The sequence below is a fragment of the Xenopus laevis genome, chromosome 5S (assembly GCF_017654675.1).
Source record: "Xenopus laevis strain J_2021 chromosome 5S, Xenopus_laevis_v10.1, whole genome shotgun sequence".
NCBI lineage: Eukaryota > Metazoa > Chordata > Amphibia > Anura > Pipidae > Xenopus > Xenopus laevis.
Window position 1 is genome coordinate 121346026 of NC_054380.1, and position 17126 is coordinate 121363151.

The 17126-nt window shown below is 38.3% G+C and overlaps 1 protein-coding gene across 1 annotated transcript; it reads right to left on the minus strand.

Annotated features, from left to right (window-relative positions):
* Positions 1-6791: 6791 nt before the first annotated feature.
* tmem18.S (transmembrane protein 18 S homeolog) lies at positions 6792-15704 on the minus strand. The gene is made up of 5 exons (XM_018265911.2): positions 15547-15704; positions 13176-13296; positions 10723-10777; positions 8532-8625; positions 6792-7187 (listed from the first exon to the last, which is right to left on the minus strand). Exons 1-5 carry the CDS (start codon positions 15601-15603, stop codon positions 7089-7091), a joined length of 426 nt encoding a protein of 141 aa, XP_018121400.1. The 5' UTR covers positions 15604-15704; the 3' UTR covers positions 6792-7088.
* Positions 15705-17126: the final 1422 nt, after the last annotated feature.

The window sequence follows — 17126 nt, forward strand, 5'->3', positions numbered from 1 at the left end:
CTACTGGGGATAGTGGAACAATTAGTACCCATTGCTCATGTAAGAGCTAGGTTTCGAGCCTTGCTATACTATGCTAAGAAATGTGTTATTATGCATTGGATGGGACCCAACCCTCCCACCACGGGCTCCTGGATCAAATTAGTGGACGAGGCCATTCCCTTGATTAAGCTTACGCATGAAACTAGAGGTACAGCAAGTACATTTGATAAAATATGGAGCCCCTGGTGGGAGTCGGGCCCGGGTCTGCAGTCAAGGAGTAACTGGACTACGGATTAGGATGCCCCTCAGATGATTCATATGGACTGCATAGTAAGTTGTTATGCATAGAGAGAACTAGCATGTACCTAGCATGATATTGTAATTGTGTTGACACAGAAATGTTTAACACTGTTTAATGTTGTGAATGTTTTAAGTGTTTAAATGAATAAAGCATTACCTTTAAAAATATAAGTTTAAAGTGAAGCTGACAATTTAGGCACGAGTATTAATTTCAAACACCCTAAGGTGGTACAAAATCCACCTCCTGGTTACTTTAATAGCCAGGGGTAACTGCACATTCTACACTAACAATCCTTGCCCAATTCAAGTTGTCTTCAGAATAATACCAATATGTTTAAAAAGTGAATAAAGCTCAAAATCCTTATAATAGCTTTTATTTCCATACATACAAATTTGTGTGATTCCTTTACAGAAAGTGAAGAAAAGGGAATATTAAACTGTTCCAAAAAAATTGCAGTGTCTGAATTCTTTACAAACTCAAACATTCACTGTATAAACTGAAACATGTTTCAAGATTTTGCTTTCCTTTGAATGACTGAACTGATATTTAGTTGTATAATCAGTGTTTTTGAGAACTGTTGCACATCTGTTTTGCATGGAGTCCACAAACTTCTGGCACCTGTTACATTCCCCAATTTTTCTGCATTTCTTGCTTTTGCATCAGAAACAGCATTTTTGAAGTCACCCCACAAGTTTTCTATTGGATTAAGGTCCGGCGATTGGGTCTGGCCACTCCATAACGTAAATCTTGTTGGTCTGGAACCAAGATGTTGCTCATTTATTGGTGTGTTTGGGTCGTTGTCTTGTTGAAACCCCCATTTCAAGGACATTTCTTCTTCAGCATAAGGCAACCTAACCTCTTCAACTATTTTGAAGTATTTAAACTGACCCATGATCCCTGTTATGTGGTAAATAGGCCCAACACAATCTTCACTCTGTACTGTGGCTTAAATTCTGTGATTGGGGGTCGTATGACAAACTGTCCGTAGCCCCTAGACCCAAAACGAACAATCTTGCTTTCCTCAATCCACAAGATGTTGTGCCATTTCTCTTGCTGTGCCATTCTTTGGCTATTCTTCTATCCTTACAAATGGTAGTTTTCCGTTTGCTTCCACATCTGGTTTTGGTTTGCCATTTTAAAGCATTTGAGATCAGTTTAGCTGAGCAGCCTATCATTTTCTGCACTTCTTTATATGTGTTCCCCTCTACAATCAACTTTTTGATCAAAGTTCGCTGTTCTTCTGAACAATGTCTGGAATGACCCATGTTACTCAGATTCTCAGAGAGAAATGCACTATAACCAGCACAACCTTTGCTCCTTCCTTCCTTAAATAAGGACTTTAATTGACACCTGTTTTTTCACAGAATGAATGAGCTCACTAATTGAACTCCACACTGCTATTATTTGGAACACTGCTATTATTTGGAACAAGCATCAATTAATGAATCAATGACATACAGTGAGCAGCATGTCTTGACTGTTAGTTTTCTGTTACTCTACTACACCTACTAGTAAATTATTTGCTAGGTAGAAATATTTCTACCAAAAACAGTGATTGATTAGGTTAGTGATGTTTATATATATTAAAATTACTCCCTCAAACTGAGAAATAAGTTGCATTAAATTAAAATCAAATTCTTTTTAGCGACAAGGGAGTTAAAGCATAACTTGACATTTGATATGCTCACTTTTATTGCCTTTGTACTGGCAATTTAATTACTTTTTTTTGGTAAGGTTAGAATCTGTTCACTGCAGGAAAAAGTAAGTGAATATGCACAAGGACAATAAAACAATACATACTTTTATTGAATTGCATTTAATTCACTGTTAGAAAGAATCTGTCTGCTGCTGCCACCAAGTGGAATTCTTAATATAACCAAGAGCTGGAAAAGCCTTTAAAATGAAGTATATTTTGCTTAGTAATCTGAGTTGCCACCTAACTCCATTAAAAAAGTAGCACATATTAAATTCCTCCTGACACAACTAATTAGCAATTAATTAGGTTCTACTCAGCCACGTAAATAAATGATCTAATTAGGCAATCAGAACTTGTGAACTGAAGCTTCACCTACAGTGTCCAAGATGGATCCCATGATTGCTTCCTGTTGTGGTACTTGGTAATGAAAGACAAAGAAATGTCTTTATTTGTAGTGTAATTATATATATATATATATATATATATATATATATATATATATATATATATATATATATATATATACCATTCTAAGTCATTAAGTTTAAGTCATTATACATTTCTAAGTCTTAAAAGATCTTAAAGGATAAGTAAACCTTTAAAATAAATTAAAAATTGATGAGGGGGCTATTCTAAGCACTTTTGCAAAGTATATTAATTATTTATTTTTTCATTTCAAGATATTACATATATAGTTACATAGTTAAATTGGGTTGAAAAAAGACAAAGTCCATCAAGTTCAACCCCTCCAAATGAAAACCCAGCATCCATACACACACCCCTCCCTACTTTTAATTAAATTCTATATACCCATACCTATACTAACTATAGAGCTTAGTATCACAATAGCCTTTGATATTATGTCTGCCCAAAAAATCATCCAAGCCATTCTTAAAGGCATTAACTGAATCAGCCATCACAACATCACCAGCAGTGCATTCCACAACCTCACTGTCCTGACTGTGAAGAACCCCCTACGTTGATTCAAATGAAAGTTCTTTTCCTCTAGTCTAAAGGGGTGGCCTCTGGTACGGTGATCCACTTTATGGGTAAAAAGGTCCCCTGCTATTTGTCTATAATGTCCTCTAATGTACTTGTAAAGTGTAATCATGTCCCCTCACAAGCACCTTTTTTCCAGAGTAGTCGAAATTCATTAATAACATTGAATTTTTTAAACTCGAACGAATTTAAACGACCCGAAAACTCGAAATCGATATATAAAAACTTGTTTCGAATTAAAAAAAGTTTTTGTCAGATGTCAGAAAGGCTACAAACATCACCAAAATGATCCCTGGACCTCTGCCATTGCCTTATATAGTAATTTGGCAGGTTTTAGGTGCGATATTCAAATTTGAAGGGCCAAAATATGACAAAATCTCGAAAATTTGAATGAAAACTCGAATCGAGTTTGAATAATTCACAATTCGAATTTGAGAGTTTTGACCAAATAAAAAATGTGAATTTTCACTTCTGCCCCATTGTGTTAGTTTTCATATGATTGCTATTCAAAGTAGTATCTGTCTGCCCGTTCCTTTTGTCTGCACTGCTGGTTCTAAAAGTAATTTTTCGTTTTTACAGATCTGGTAATCCCAGAACATGCAAACGCTGTAGAACCTGGAGTCTTGGTTGGAGAAGAGATCAATAATGTAACATTTTTTCAATGGTAAATGTACCCAGTACCAGCAGTACAGTCAATAGGAAATGGATAGATACAACAGGGACCTGTCACCCTAAGAAATAATTCCAAATTATTTTTTATCTTGTTAGTTAAGCAAAATAAAACTTACTTACACTTCATTTATTATTTAAATTTTGTTTCCCTTAGTCTTGGAATTACACAATCACAGCAAGCAGGCAGGAGCCATTTTGTGGATACTGTTATTAAGACAAGATGAGTATCACCCCAAAATCTTGTGTATGCGCCCGAATGGGGACCTAATTCCTACACACATTGCCCTACACAATTATAGAGTGTGTGGGGGGGAATGTGTGTAGAGCAGTGACAACTAGCAAGTGCTGAATGGAAAGTGAAAGTAATTGACTGCCCCACCTCTATGCCTCAGGAGGCACGGTATTTATTAACATGTATTTATATAGCGCCAACATATTGCGTAGCACTGTGATAGGTAGGGTAGGTAATATTTGATTCACAGCTCAGATATTTGAATGCCTTTATAACAGGTATGGATGCTTTAATGAAAAAAACTATTTAGGTTCCATGTTTAATTTGCAAACGACTTTTGTTATATAGCTTTTTATGTGTAGATGACAGTTCCACTTTAATTATATCTGACCCATTATGTTCTATAAAAGTGGTGCCAGGAGTTGCTTGTCGATCATGGTCTGGAGCGTGGCATTGAGCCACACATGACCCACTATTAGACAAACTCCTTTCTCAGCGTGGAGGTGAGTTTGGAGATTTACAAGAATGGAGAATATGAACAAAAAAAGCTAAAAGACTGACACACAGATTTTAATCAGAATTCACAGAATCCTTTTAACTCTTCCTCTATTGGCCAGGTTTGATGTTGTTGACAGGTAGTACACATCATGGCATGCATAAAAAAAAACATGGAAACATCAAATCTACAAAGCTAGTGATCAGGACTTGACAGAGCCCATGCTGTAGATCAGTGGTCCCCAACCAGTAGCTCATGAGCAACATGTTGCTCACCAACCCCTTGGATGTTGTTCCCAGTGGCCTCAAAGCAGGTGCTTATTTTTGAATTCCAGGCTTGGAGGCAAGTTTTGGTTGTATAAAAACCATATGTACTGCCAAACAGAGTCTCCTGTAGGCTACCAGTGCATATAGGGGCTACCAAACAGCCAATCAAAGCTCTTATTTGACATCCTCATGGATTTTTTCATGCTTGTGTTGCTCTCCAACTCTTTATACATTTAAATGTGGCTCACGAGTAAAAAAGTTGGCGACCCCTGCCGTAGATTATAATGCAAGTAATCAGTTGAACACAAATTCCTAATTTGTCATTGATATTTTTTTTTGTTAAATAACACAGTGCTTTGTAGGTGATGACAACTAAGCTAGCATAACTTCAGGTCATGTATATGACAATCATGTCTGTGCAGGTTTATTAGTAGCCTTAAGGGAACCTGTCAATCAGACATAAAAACCTGAATAATAAAGGTCCTTTGCAAAATAAATGCAAGACCCAAACAATTTAAACATCTATGCCAATTATAAATGTATTTAAAGGGGGTGGTTCATCTTCAAGTTAACTTTTAGCATGTTATAGAATAGCCAATTCTAAACAACTTTTCAATTGGTCTTCATTATTTATTTTTTATCATTTTTGAATTAGTTACCTTTTTCTTCTGACTCTCTCCAGCATTCACTGACCCTATTTAAATAACAAATGCTCTATAAGTCTACAAATATATTGTTATTGCTACTTTTTATTACTCATCTTTCTTTTCAGAACCTATCCAATTCACATTCCAGTCTCTCATATAAATCTAATGCCAGGCAAATACAGCCGCTGCGAACTTAACTGGTTAATTGTTCCCTCTAGCATCTCCCAATTAAATTGCTGCAATTTGGACGCTTACCAAATATATAGAGAAGTTCGTGTGCAATTGCCCCGAACCCGCCGTTGACTTGGTCTTGTATATAATATCAAAAATTTGGTCACTCACTGCTCTCCGTTGGTGGTTCGGGTGCTGCGCCTGAACCCGTAGCTTGGGGAGAAAACATTGCACCACTATTCACCTTTTAGGAGCACACTCCTCCGAAGCGGTATAGATTAAATATGATTACGTGTGGACACAGACGAAACGTGTTAGGTGTTTTGTTACTCTACGTTAAATAAAGTGTTTTAATCTATACTGCTTTGGAGGAGTTTGTGGAGTGCGTGCCTAAAAGTTGAATAGTGGTGTCTCATGTAAATCAATGCATGGTTGCTAGGATTATCTGGATCCTATGAACCAAATAGCTGAAAAGAATCAAATTAACTCAAAAACCACAAATAATAAACAATGAAAATCAATTGCAAATTGTCTCAGAATATCTCTCTACGTCATACTAAGTTTATTTAAAGGTGAAGAACCCCTTTAAAATTCGGAGCTCTCAACCATATAGACTTGGGGCAGCAGTTACATTCACTTTTCATTTAGTATTTCCTAGATGTCATGGCACTCACAGTTCCCCTCCCTTGTACAGTCTGTGCATGGACATTGCTCCCCCTTTCTGGCGCATACACAAGATTTCAGGGTGATCCAAAACTTGCTGCAATAACAGTGTCCACAAAATGGCACCTGTCTTCTTTCTGTGATTGGGAATTAAAAGACTGAAGGAAACATTTAAATATTTATATAGTGGAAGTAAAGTTGATATTGTTCAGCTAACAGGATACAAAAGGAATATGGAATTATTTCTTAGGAGTGATGCTGTTCATTATGGAAATACCCCTTTATCTGGAAAAGCCCAGTCCTGAATCATTTGGTATAAAGTATCTCATAGACCTATTTGGCCCATCATTCCAGGCATATTTGCTCAGACTGTTGGTCTATTTCTCAAACATATTTTTAAAACATTTTTTGACTATGGCATTTGTCTGGGCTATTATAGGAGATAACAATAATCTGAAGCTTCCGTCACCTTTCAGCTGGTCACTGAGAAAGTTAAATGGGACATATAGGGTAAGAACAGGTATTTACCTTTTCATGACATGCCTTCAAAAATCTAGAGAATTTTAATATTTCTTACTTTAATATCAATTTGCCCAAAGAACTTGTAAGTTGGCCATTCCCGTTGCCAGTTTTCCCAGGTTGCATAGGAACAAAACGTATAAAACAAAATGTATAAAATTATTTATTAATACAGTTTAAAAAAAAAAAAACATTTTACAACAGTGCCAAGGCTCCTGTGAATATTGCAGAAACTGGATGAAAGCACGAGTTACACCACTTCGCCGTATGGCAGATAAGTAACTAATAACTATACATGGCTAAAATGCCATGTACAAGATTTATTTATATGTACAACAGTAATTTTTTGCAATATAAACACAGTAGTCCTTTATTTTCCACATATTATAGTTATGTAACAGCAATGCTGAATAGACTTCTGGCTCTTTTGCTGTATTGTGGTTTGGTCTATTCCTTTTTCTGTCTCTTCTCCCTCGATTCTTTTCTCTTCTGCTGTAATGTTTTCAGCTCAGTCATAACACATAATGTCTTATATACCCAATGGACCTGTATTTAATGTAGAGGGGGGGAAAAAAAAGCATTACCTGTGAAACATTTATCATAGTAAATATAGCATTCAGCTCAATAGTAACATGGTACATAAGCCTCAGTGCAATCTATGATCATACCTACTCTATCAACACAAATTCCTAAGAGAGTGCCAATGTGTTAGGCACCCCAGTGAATATAATCACTTACTGTACCTTAAACCCCAGGCTGGCACTTCTGTTCACTGAAAAGTACTACAGCCAGGGCTACTACTCCCTTGAGCACAGCGTCAACATTTCTGCTGGTGTCTTGTAGTACGGATGCATAGTGGACTAAAAATACAAACTTAACATTAAAGGGATTCTGTCATGATTTTTATGATGTTGTTTTTATTTCGAAATTACACTGCAAATAATTCACTCTACAATATAAAATTTAATTCCTGAAACAGCAAGTGTATTTTTTTTTTAGTTGTAATATTGGTGTGTAGGCAGCCATCTCAGGTCATTTTGCCTGGTCATGTGCTTTCAGAAAGAGCGAGCACTTTAGGATGGAACTGTTTTCTGGCAGGCTGTTGTTTCTACTACTCAATGTAACTGAATGTGTCTCAGAGAGACCTGGATTTCACTATTGAGTGCTGTTCTTAGATCTACCAGCCAGCTGTTATCTTGTGTTATGGAGCTACTATCTGGTTACCTTCCCATTGTTCTGTTGTTAGGCTGCTGGGGGGGGGGGAGGGGTGATATCACTCCAACTTGCAGTACAGCAGTAAAGAGTGACTGAAGTTTATCAGAGCACAAGTCACATGACTGGGGGCAGCTGGGAACGGACAATATGCCTAGCCCCATGTCAGATTTCAAAATGAAATATATAAAAAAAAAATAAAAACCTTTTTGAGCTTTTGAGAAATGGATTTCAGTGCAGAATTCTGCTGAAGCAGCACTATTAACTGATGTGTTTTGAAAAAAAAAAAATAAACAAAAAAACATTTTCACATGACAGTATCCCATTAAAGTTCAGATTTTCTACTTTACTGTGCATGGGGGCTGTCCAAAACAGCAAGGTTTTGTATTTCAGAAGCTGAATGGAAATCACTAGGTGATCCGCATGAGCCATCCATTCAAGTGTATTCTGTGGCCAAAACAAAATCTCTTTCTCAGTCACTTCCCTTCCACCCACACTTAATGCATTCATATTGAATTACAGAAGGATCCGCTGGGGACAATTTTTTAATAAGAAAAAAAACATATAGGTACAAACATTACTGCTATAGTCCTGTGCAATAAAGCACGAGTCACAAAATGACAATGAGAAATACTAATAAAGATGAAACCAAGCCATGAAGATCAGCAAGGTACTTACCACGATAATTATAGTGTTACACAATAGAGGTGCAGAAAATGCCAAGGAAATAAACATCCCACTTGAATCAAAATATTGTTGTTTTGAAAATGCTCTAAAATTGAATAAAAAAAAATCAATTACAATTATATTGGTTTATTCCTACGCAAGCTGCCCTATGTGCTATTAGATTAGACAACAGTGCCATGAGTGTGATGAGACAAATAAGCCTCATCACACTGAAATAAGAAACTTACTGAATACAATCAATTAAATATTCTGCATCAGGTTTATCTTCACTATCCCTCTCTCAGCATCTGTTTCTCTTCATTCTCTTTTCATGCAGCAGTCGGGTGTCAGATATTAATCGACAGTTAGATCCAATATATCTTATAGGGGGGGGGCTTCATTTCCTAGTAGATGCATTAGAGCTCACTCAAATATCTGATTCCAGTACAAACAAAACAACTGCCTTTTGCACAAATCCTGCATGTAGAGAGACATGATGTCTGGTGAGTTTAATAGAGTGAGCTCTAATACATCTTCTAGGCAAAAGGAGCCCCCCTATAAGATATATTGGATCTAGCGGTCAATGATTATCTGACACCCAACTCCTGCATGAAGGCAGAATGAAGAGAAACAGATGCTGAGAAGGGGATAGTGAAGATAAACTTGATTATTTCAGAAACGGTACAGAATTTTTAATTGATTATATTTAAGAAAACTTCTTATTTCAGTATGCTGAAGCTTATATTAAATTTTTATTTTCGCGATAGTTCCCCTTCAAACTATTTTTTAAATACTCCATAACACACCCCAATGGTCCAATGGTACTTAATGCTCCCTCCAACATGCTCCTCAGAAGTGCTGGTTCTGTCTGTAACAAATCACTGGGGTCGATTCAATCTTGCAGCAGGCAAAAGTTAGCTTGTTGGAAGTAGCACCGCATAACTAAATCCCAGTGTGGAAAAAAAATGAAAGCACTGGTGACTGCTGGTCGAGTACTGCAATTTCAGAATACGAAGCTGCACCTATCCATCCTATATAATAAAGTTCAAGTGTCTCTGCGTCCAGTCCCTGTGTCCGTGGGATTGCGCTACTGCGCATGTGCCCCTCGGACCGTCTCCTAGCGACGTAGATAGACGCGCAACGGACTACATATGTTCTAGCGCCCGTTAATTTAACGGCTTAATGTCTAGTAGAGGAATAAAGCTAAGCATAAACTGAGGTGTTTATTCATCTTTTTGAACATTGCTTTATACAGCGATGAAAATTCTATATCCAGTCATAATCTTACAGGCAATGCATCTAAATAAACAGCAATTGGTTTAACAGTATGAGCACTAAGCCCTTTGTTACCTATGCTACTTTTGGCTCAAGGATGGATGGCAAAATGTTGGAAAATACCTTTGCATTGACAATAATGGTAATTGTACGATGAGGCATTTATCATTTGTCAGTGAGAGCTTGTTAGCAGTAATTGCCTAACCTGACACCAACAATGCAACGCTATCCAGTGTTGTATGGTTGACAAAAACCCAGTGGGCTGTTAGCCTTAAAGGGGAACTATCGCGAAAATAAAAAATTTATGTAAGCTTCAGCATACTGAAATAAGAAACTTTCGAAATTAAATTAAATTGTTGTATCGTTTCTGAAATAATCAAGTTTATCTTCACTATCCCTCTCTCAGCATCTGTTTCTCTTCATTCTCTCTTCATGCGGGAGTTGGGTGTCAGATATTCATTGACAGATCCAATTTATCTTTTAGGGGGGCTCCTTTTGCCTAGAAGATGTATTAGAGCTCATTATTAAAATCACTGTCTCTCTACATGCAGAATTTGTGCAAAAGGCATTAATATCATTAGATTTTGTTGGAATCACTTATTTGAATGAGCTCTAATACATCTGCTATGAAAGGAAGCCCGCCATAAGATATATTGGATGTAACAGTCAAATTATATGACACCCAACTGCTGCATGAAGACAGAATGAAGAGAAACAAATGCTGAGAGAGGGATAGTGAAGATAAACTTGATTATTTCAGAAACAATGCAAAATATGTACTTTATTGTATTTACAAAGTTTCTTATTTCAGTATGAAAGTATCAAAGGTACAGGTCTGTAACAGCAATGGAGAAATGTTTCTCTGCTAAACAGTTATTTACAAATAATTACAAAAACATCAGGATTTGTTTATAGCAGTAAGAATTACCTCCAATTCATTGCCGCAAATTCATTGATATATTCAGCACAACTTACAAGGGCAACTGAAAAACAAATATATTTCATGTAAGTATTCTTAGTATTTTGTGACATGACTATTTATGGAAAAATAATCAAAATGGCAATCTTTAGGCAATGTACACACAGAATAAGTATGTAATTTGGAACACTTCAATTAAAGATACATATTTATGAGAATATGCTTTTATAGTTGGACTACAACTAGCCGTGTAAAACACTAGATTTGAATCACTGAATTTGGGTGTGTGTTAAGCATTACAAAATGATGCATACTGCCTTTAGAAATAGCTTAGAAATGTACCTACAACTGACTGTAAATGCTTGATACATTTGCTCATGAGCATTTCTCAATGCAATAAGCACTGCACTATTCTCCATTTAAGGTGCATTAAAGGAAAACTATACCCCCAAAATGAATACTTAAGCAACAGATAGTTTATATCAAATTGAATGACATATTAAAGAATCTTACCAAACTGGAATATATATTTACATAAATATTGCCCTTTTACATCTCTTGCCTTGAGCCACCATTTCGTGACTCTATCTGTGCTGCCTCAGAGATCACCTGACCAGAAATACTACAACACTAACTGTAACAGGAAGAAGTGAGGAAGCAAAAGGCAGAAGTCTGTCTGGTAATTGGCTCATGTGACCTTACATGTGGTTTGTATGTGTGCACAGTGAATCCTACGATCCCAGGGGGCGTTTTTATTTTTTAAAATGGCAATTTTCTATTTATGATTACCCAATGGCACATACTACTAGAAAAGTATATTATTATGATAATGGTTCATTTACATGAAGCAGGGTTTTACATATGAGCTGTTTTATGCAATATCTTTTTATAGAGACCTACATTGTTTGGGGGGTATAGTTTCCTTTAAAAATGTTTTACAAGCTTAAGAAATTAGTTCCCACATGTATGAGCCAACTGCCGGCTTTGGCAAAACAGATGCAATTTCACTCTCAGAAGTTTCATCAGACATTCACAGAAGGAGATGGAGGGTTTTTTAAAGGAACAGTAACATCAAAAAATTAAATTGTTTTAAAGTAATAAAAATTAGGGATGCATCGAATCCACTATTTTGCATTTGGCCTAACCCACAAATCCTTCGGCCGAATATGGCACCAAATTTGCATATGCAAATTAGGGGTGGGAAGGGGGACAATTTTTTACTTCCTTGTTGTGTCAAAAAGTCACGTGATTTCCCTCCTCACCCCTAATTTGCAAATGCAAATTAAGATTTGGTTCAGCCGGGCAGAAGGATTTGGCCGAATCCCGATGATAAAGGTTGAATCGTGGCAGAATCCCGAACTGAATCCTGGATTCGGTGCATCCCTAATAAAAATATAATGCAGTGTCGCCCTGCACTGGTAAAACTGGTGTGTTTGCTTCAGAAACATTTACTATTGTTTATATAAATAAGCTGCTGTGTAGCAATGGGGACAGCCATTCAGGGGAGAAAAGGGCTCAGGCCACACAGCAGATAAGCTCTGTAGAACATAATGTTTTATCTGTTATCCACTATTTAACCTGTGCCATATAGCCTTTTTTCAATTTCCGCCATTGCTACACGGCAGCTTGTTTATATAAACTATAGTAGTGTTTCTGAAGCAAACCGAGTGCAGGGCAACATTACATGATATTTTCATTCCTTTAAAACACTTTCATTTTTTGGAGTTACTGTTCCTTTAAGGGTGCATCATCATTCTGCATTTTCAGGGGATTACCCTGGATCACTGCTTATAATGAGTTTTACATGCATTGAGTCCAATGCAGGTATTGTCAGACGCTTCATCGCCTGTGGGAGACAAGATTTCCCATTAGGCAATGGAGCACCCCTAAAACAGGTACATGCAGCTCATTTGCCTAGATTTTGCTCCCATAGACCTGGTCTACCCTAATCTCAGCTGTTAAGGTAGTTCAGCAGTGTTTACTCTAAACCAGAGATCTTCAAACTTTTTGGCACCCTTTAGTGGGCAAACATTTGGCTGTGTCATAATGACATTATGCTGCAGGAGTACTGTTAGCACAAATGGGCCAGGGAAGAAAAAGCAAGTGCTGGACTTTGTATGTATGCTTAAAAATGCCCCTGGGCTCATATTAACACATCCATTTAATTTTTCAGCTTTGGCCGTGAGATGCAGCCCGTCAGCCCCTTTCCCATTACAATAAAGAAATATAAACCAAGGGGCTCACTTATAAATACTAGGCATATTTGCAGCAACTAATCAGTGATCACCTTTTTCCAGCCAGCTGCAGGTTGAATAACAAAAGCAAACATTTGATTGGCTGCGATGGGTTACTGTCCAAATACAAATTTGCCCAATGTTTAAGAATAAGCCCAATTTGAGTTTTAATGAAGGCCTCAAGGCAGAGTTCGTGAAACAGAAGTAAAAGCCTTCCTTTTAACTTACCCATTAGCAAAAAGTGGCAAATCTGAAGTGGGTACGATTTAAAAGAAATATATGTGACTATGAAGCACAGTATGTGAAAAGCAGCAAGTCCAATCAGCCATGGTTCTGTCCAATCAATGGGCTACAAAGACAAAAAAAACATTATGTATGATTTAGTACAGAAACATCTGTCTTTATACTATATCATCTTATACTTAAGATGTTTGTACATATTAAAAAAAAAAAAAAAAAAACACACAAGCATGAGGTTTTTACTTTTATTTTCTATACACGTACAGATGCCCTCGTGTGACCAGATCTTAGCCTGATCCAGACATTCCAGAAGTGGGACAAAGCAATCTTTCATGATGTTGCAGCAGGACCTAACAAAGCCTATCTGAAAATGTACAGCAATTGAAATGAGATGGGGTTAGAGTTTGGTTTTTTTGGTAAAAATAGGTGGGTCAAAGCAGACTTATTTTATTGTTTGGGCCCTGGCGTCAGATATCAGTGGGAGGAGGAACTGCACTCCAGCTGCACAAATATGGCAGCCCCCTCATAAGAGGAACATGGGGGGTAAGAAAGGTAATGTAAAAGCATCAGGCAAATACTTATATCGAAAAATAAATAGCGTTTAAAGACAAAGTTACAATAGATAATAAAAAAGGTTATTTTCTGATGTTAGTATCTCTTTAAAGGGGTGGTTCACCTTTAGGGTAACTTTTAGTATGTTATAGAATGGCCAATTCTAAGCAACTTTTCAATTGGTTTATATTATTTATTTTTAATAGTTATAATGATTTGCTTTTTTTCTTCCGACTCTATAGCTTTCAAATGGGCCTCATTTTTATTCTTTATATTCAAGCCCACTCCTATTCATATTCCAGTCTCTTATGCAAATCAATGCAGAGTTGCTAGGGTAATTTGGACCCTAGCTACCAGATTGCATAAAATGCCAGTGAAGAGCTGCTGAATAAAAAGCTAAATTACTCAAAAAACACAAATAATAAAAAATGAAAATCAATTGCAAATTGTTTCAGAATTTCACTCTCTACATCAGTGATCCCCAACCAGTAGCTCGTGAGCAACATGTTGCTCTCCAACCTCTTGGATCTTGCTCTCAGTGGCCTCAAAGCAGGGGCTTATTTTTGAATTCCAGGCTTGGAGGCAAGTTTTAGTTGCATAAAAACCATTAGTACTACCAAACAGATCCTCAAAGTAGGTTGACAATCCACATAGGGGCTACCAAATGGCCAATCACAGCACTTGTTTGGCACCCCAAGAACATTTTTCAAGTCTGTGTTACTCCCCAACTCCTTTTTCTTCTGAATGTTGCTCACGGGTTCATAAGGTTGGGGATCCCTGCTCTACATCATACTAAAAGTTATTTCAAAGGTGAACAACCCCTTGAAGTGAACACGAGTAGGGCTGCCACCTAGCTGGTATTTTCCCGGCCTGGTCGATAAAAATGATGGTTGATCCCAATTTTATTAATAGGGAAAAGAGATAAAAATATAGTAAGGTTTTTTTTCCAGAAAAGGTGGCAACCCTAAACACGAGCTTTTGTGCCCTGCCCATAATGTCAGCCTTGTGATTAGGCATGTGCGAATTTGACTCGTTTTGCTTCACCAAAAATTCACCGCCGCCGAAAATTCGCCAAAACGCATTAAAGTCAAATTTTTTTTGACGCGCATCATTTTTTCCCCTCCCGTTGAAGTCTATGGGCGACATTTCTGCAGCGAAAAATTTGCTCATCCCTACTTGTGATATCAGTAATTTGTGGGGCAGCATTAGTTAGAAACCGGCTTTATTTTCACTAATGAAACCCTGGTGTTGCTTATTGTGGCCTAGGGTTCCTACCTTTTAATAAAATTTCCACCGGCAGGTGAATGGGGTGGGAACAAAGGGGCGGGCTGGGACATCAAAGGGGGTGGGGCGTGACAACAAAGGGGCAGATCCACAGCACACGATTGGATGGGCGGATCATGACGTCAAAGGGGGTGGAACCACGGCGCACAGTTGGCCAGAAGCCAGCAAAAAGGCGAATTTTGACCAGACTGCGGGCAGGCCACGGGCTTTAGTTAGGTGTTAAACAAATATATAAATAAGGAAATGTAATAAAAGGTGCAATGGTTGGCTTCTGGTCTAGTTACCAACAGCAACCAATTAGCCACAATCACATGCAGGTTAGCTAACAGCTGATTGGTCGCTAGACCTAAGCAAACTTCCTGTGTTTTTCAATACAAACCCATGTTGATTCCTAAGGGCTGTCACTGGAAACCCACTCACCGTACAACATGAACAAAACCTGCCTCACGGGTGATTTACTTTATTATATTAAGTCTGGAATCAGATACAGACTGACAGCAGCCGAAACATTTACTTTACTCACCGCCCGCTCCAGCAAGTTCCACACACCCGGCTCCTCCGCCATCCTTTCAGCAGACATTACCTATACTGAGCTGGCGTGTAGGCAGGACTTAACGAGGCCCCGCCCACGTTATTGAAAACTCAGCCATTCAAGCCGGCAGTTTTGGCGCATGCGTAGATAAGTTAGTTGACGTCGCAACAATTCCTCTCAGCAGAGACTTATACTGCGCTTGTATAGAGCGGTGTTTCCGGTGGGGAATAGAGTTAGCGGCAGTGATTGAGCTGTGGGGATGGGGTGAAACATTGCGTTCAGTAGTGGTTGTTGGTTAATGCCGGGTGTGAATAGTCAGTAAAGGTTGTGTGTGACTGATGTGAGACGGTGGAAGAAGAAGCATTGAACCGTGGCGGGAAAATATTGGGAAACTATAAGAGTTGATGGTGTCGGTATTGGGGTACTATAGGGGAGGAAGCCCTCATAGAAGTCATTGTAATGGAGAGACAATTGGGGGGATATCTGTAGGGAAATCACCGGGTTACGTATAGATCGGTGTTGGCAGTATGAATGGTCTCACAATCAAATGAATAACAGGAGACAAGAGCTGGAGCTGGGGGAAGTCAGAAGAGTCACTGAAGTAGGGTGCAATGAAAGTGGGGTGTGTTCACTGCCTGTCACTCTCCCCTTCTTCCTCTCAGTTACAGCTCATGTACAGTCACTTGTGCGAGCGCATGGGGGGGCACAGTGGCCGGCTGGGTTGCCTATAGGGTTGTTACCTGGCAATGTTAATTGGGAAAAAACAAATATATTGGAAGGCCGGTATTTTTTTACAGAAAAGGTGGCAACCCTAGTTGCCTAGGGCACCTGATTGGCTTGGCCTGGCCCTGCAGGTGATTCTGATGGTCTGGCTCCAATGGGAAAAGTGGATAAAAGAGACATTCTGTGTAAATTAAAAGAATGTACCAGTGCATTATACAGTTACCGTATACTCATTTAGAAATAGAAGAATTAAAAAAGTAGACTTTCAGACTGATTTATTGAATATTTCTGCAAAAACCCTCCCTTCACTTCCACTTCCTGCTCCCTGAATTCCCAGGCTGTGCAGGGGAGCTGGTGGCTCTCAGCTCACTGCACTGTAGGACAGGAACCAATCAGCAGCTAGCAGGACCTGATAGGGAACTGAAGCCTGTCTTTGCTTGTGTGATTGACTGTCCCCCCTCCTACTGTGCTTCTGGCAGGGACTGCTAGGACATGCAACTATAGCGTTATAGGGAGTTCCAATAAAGGGGCTATTTTTATAGATATTATTTTTTAGCACCATGAAAAAGCAACACCATATATTATAATTTTCTACAAAATTAAGGTGTTTTACATTTATCATATATATCTCCTTTAAGAGTTTTCTGCCCACCACTAGCCCGTGTTCACCGCCCTCTATTGCTATCACTCTCCCCTCCCTCCTCTCTGCAATGGCTCATGCGAGGTTGGGTAGGGGAGCGCATTTTGCGGTGGCCGTCTGGGTTGCCGGTCTAGCAACAATGGGAAAAGTTGTTATTGGGACTTTATAATATTGGGTGGTGGCACCACAAAAGCAATGGAGGCACTGA

Excerpts from the sequence above, each read along its gene's own strand:
- tmem18.S (XM_018265911.2), bottom strand. The coding sequence starts at position 15,603 with ATGTCTGCTGAAAGGATGGCGGAGGAGCCGGGTGTGTGGAACTTGCTG. Across the intron at positions 13,297-15,546 it reads GGAACTTGCTGGAGCGGGCG|CCCATTGATTGGACAGAACC; the intron begins GTGAGTAAAGTA and ends TTGTCTTTGTAG. Across the intron at positions 8,626-10,722 it reads TTTGCGGCAATGAATTGGAG|AGCATTTTCAAAACAACAAT; the intron begins GTAATTCTTACT and ends ATTCAATTTTAG.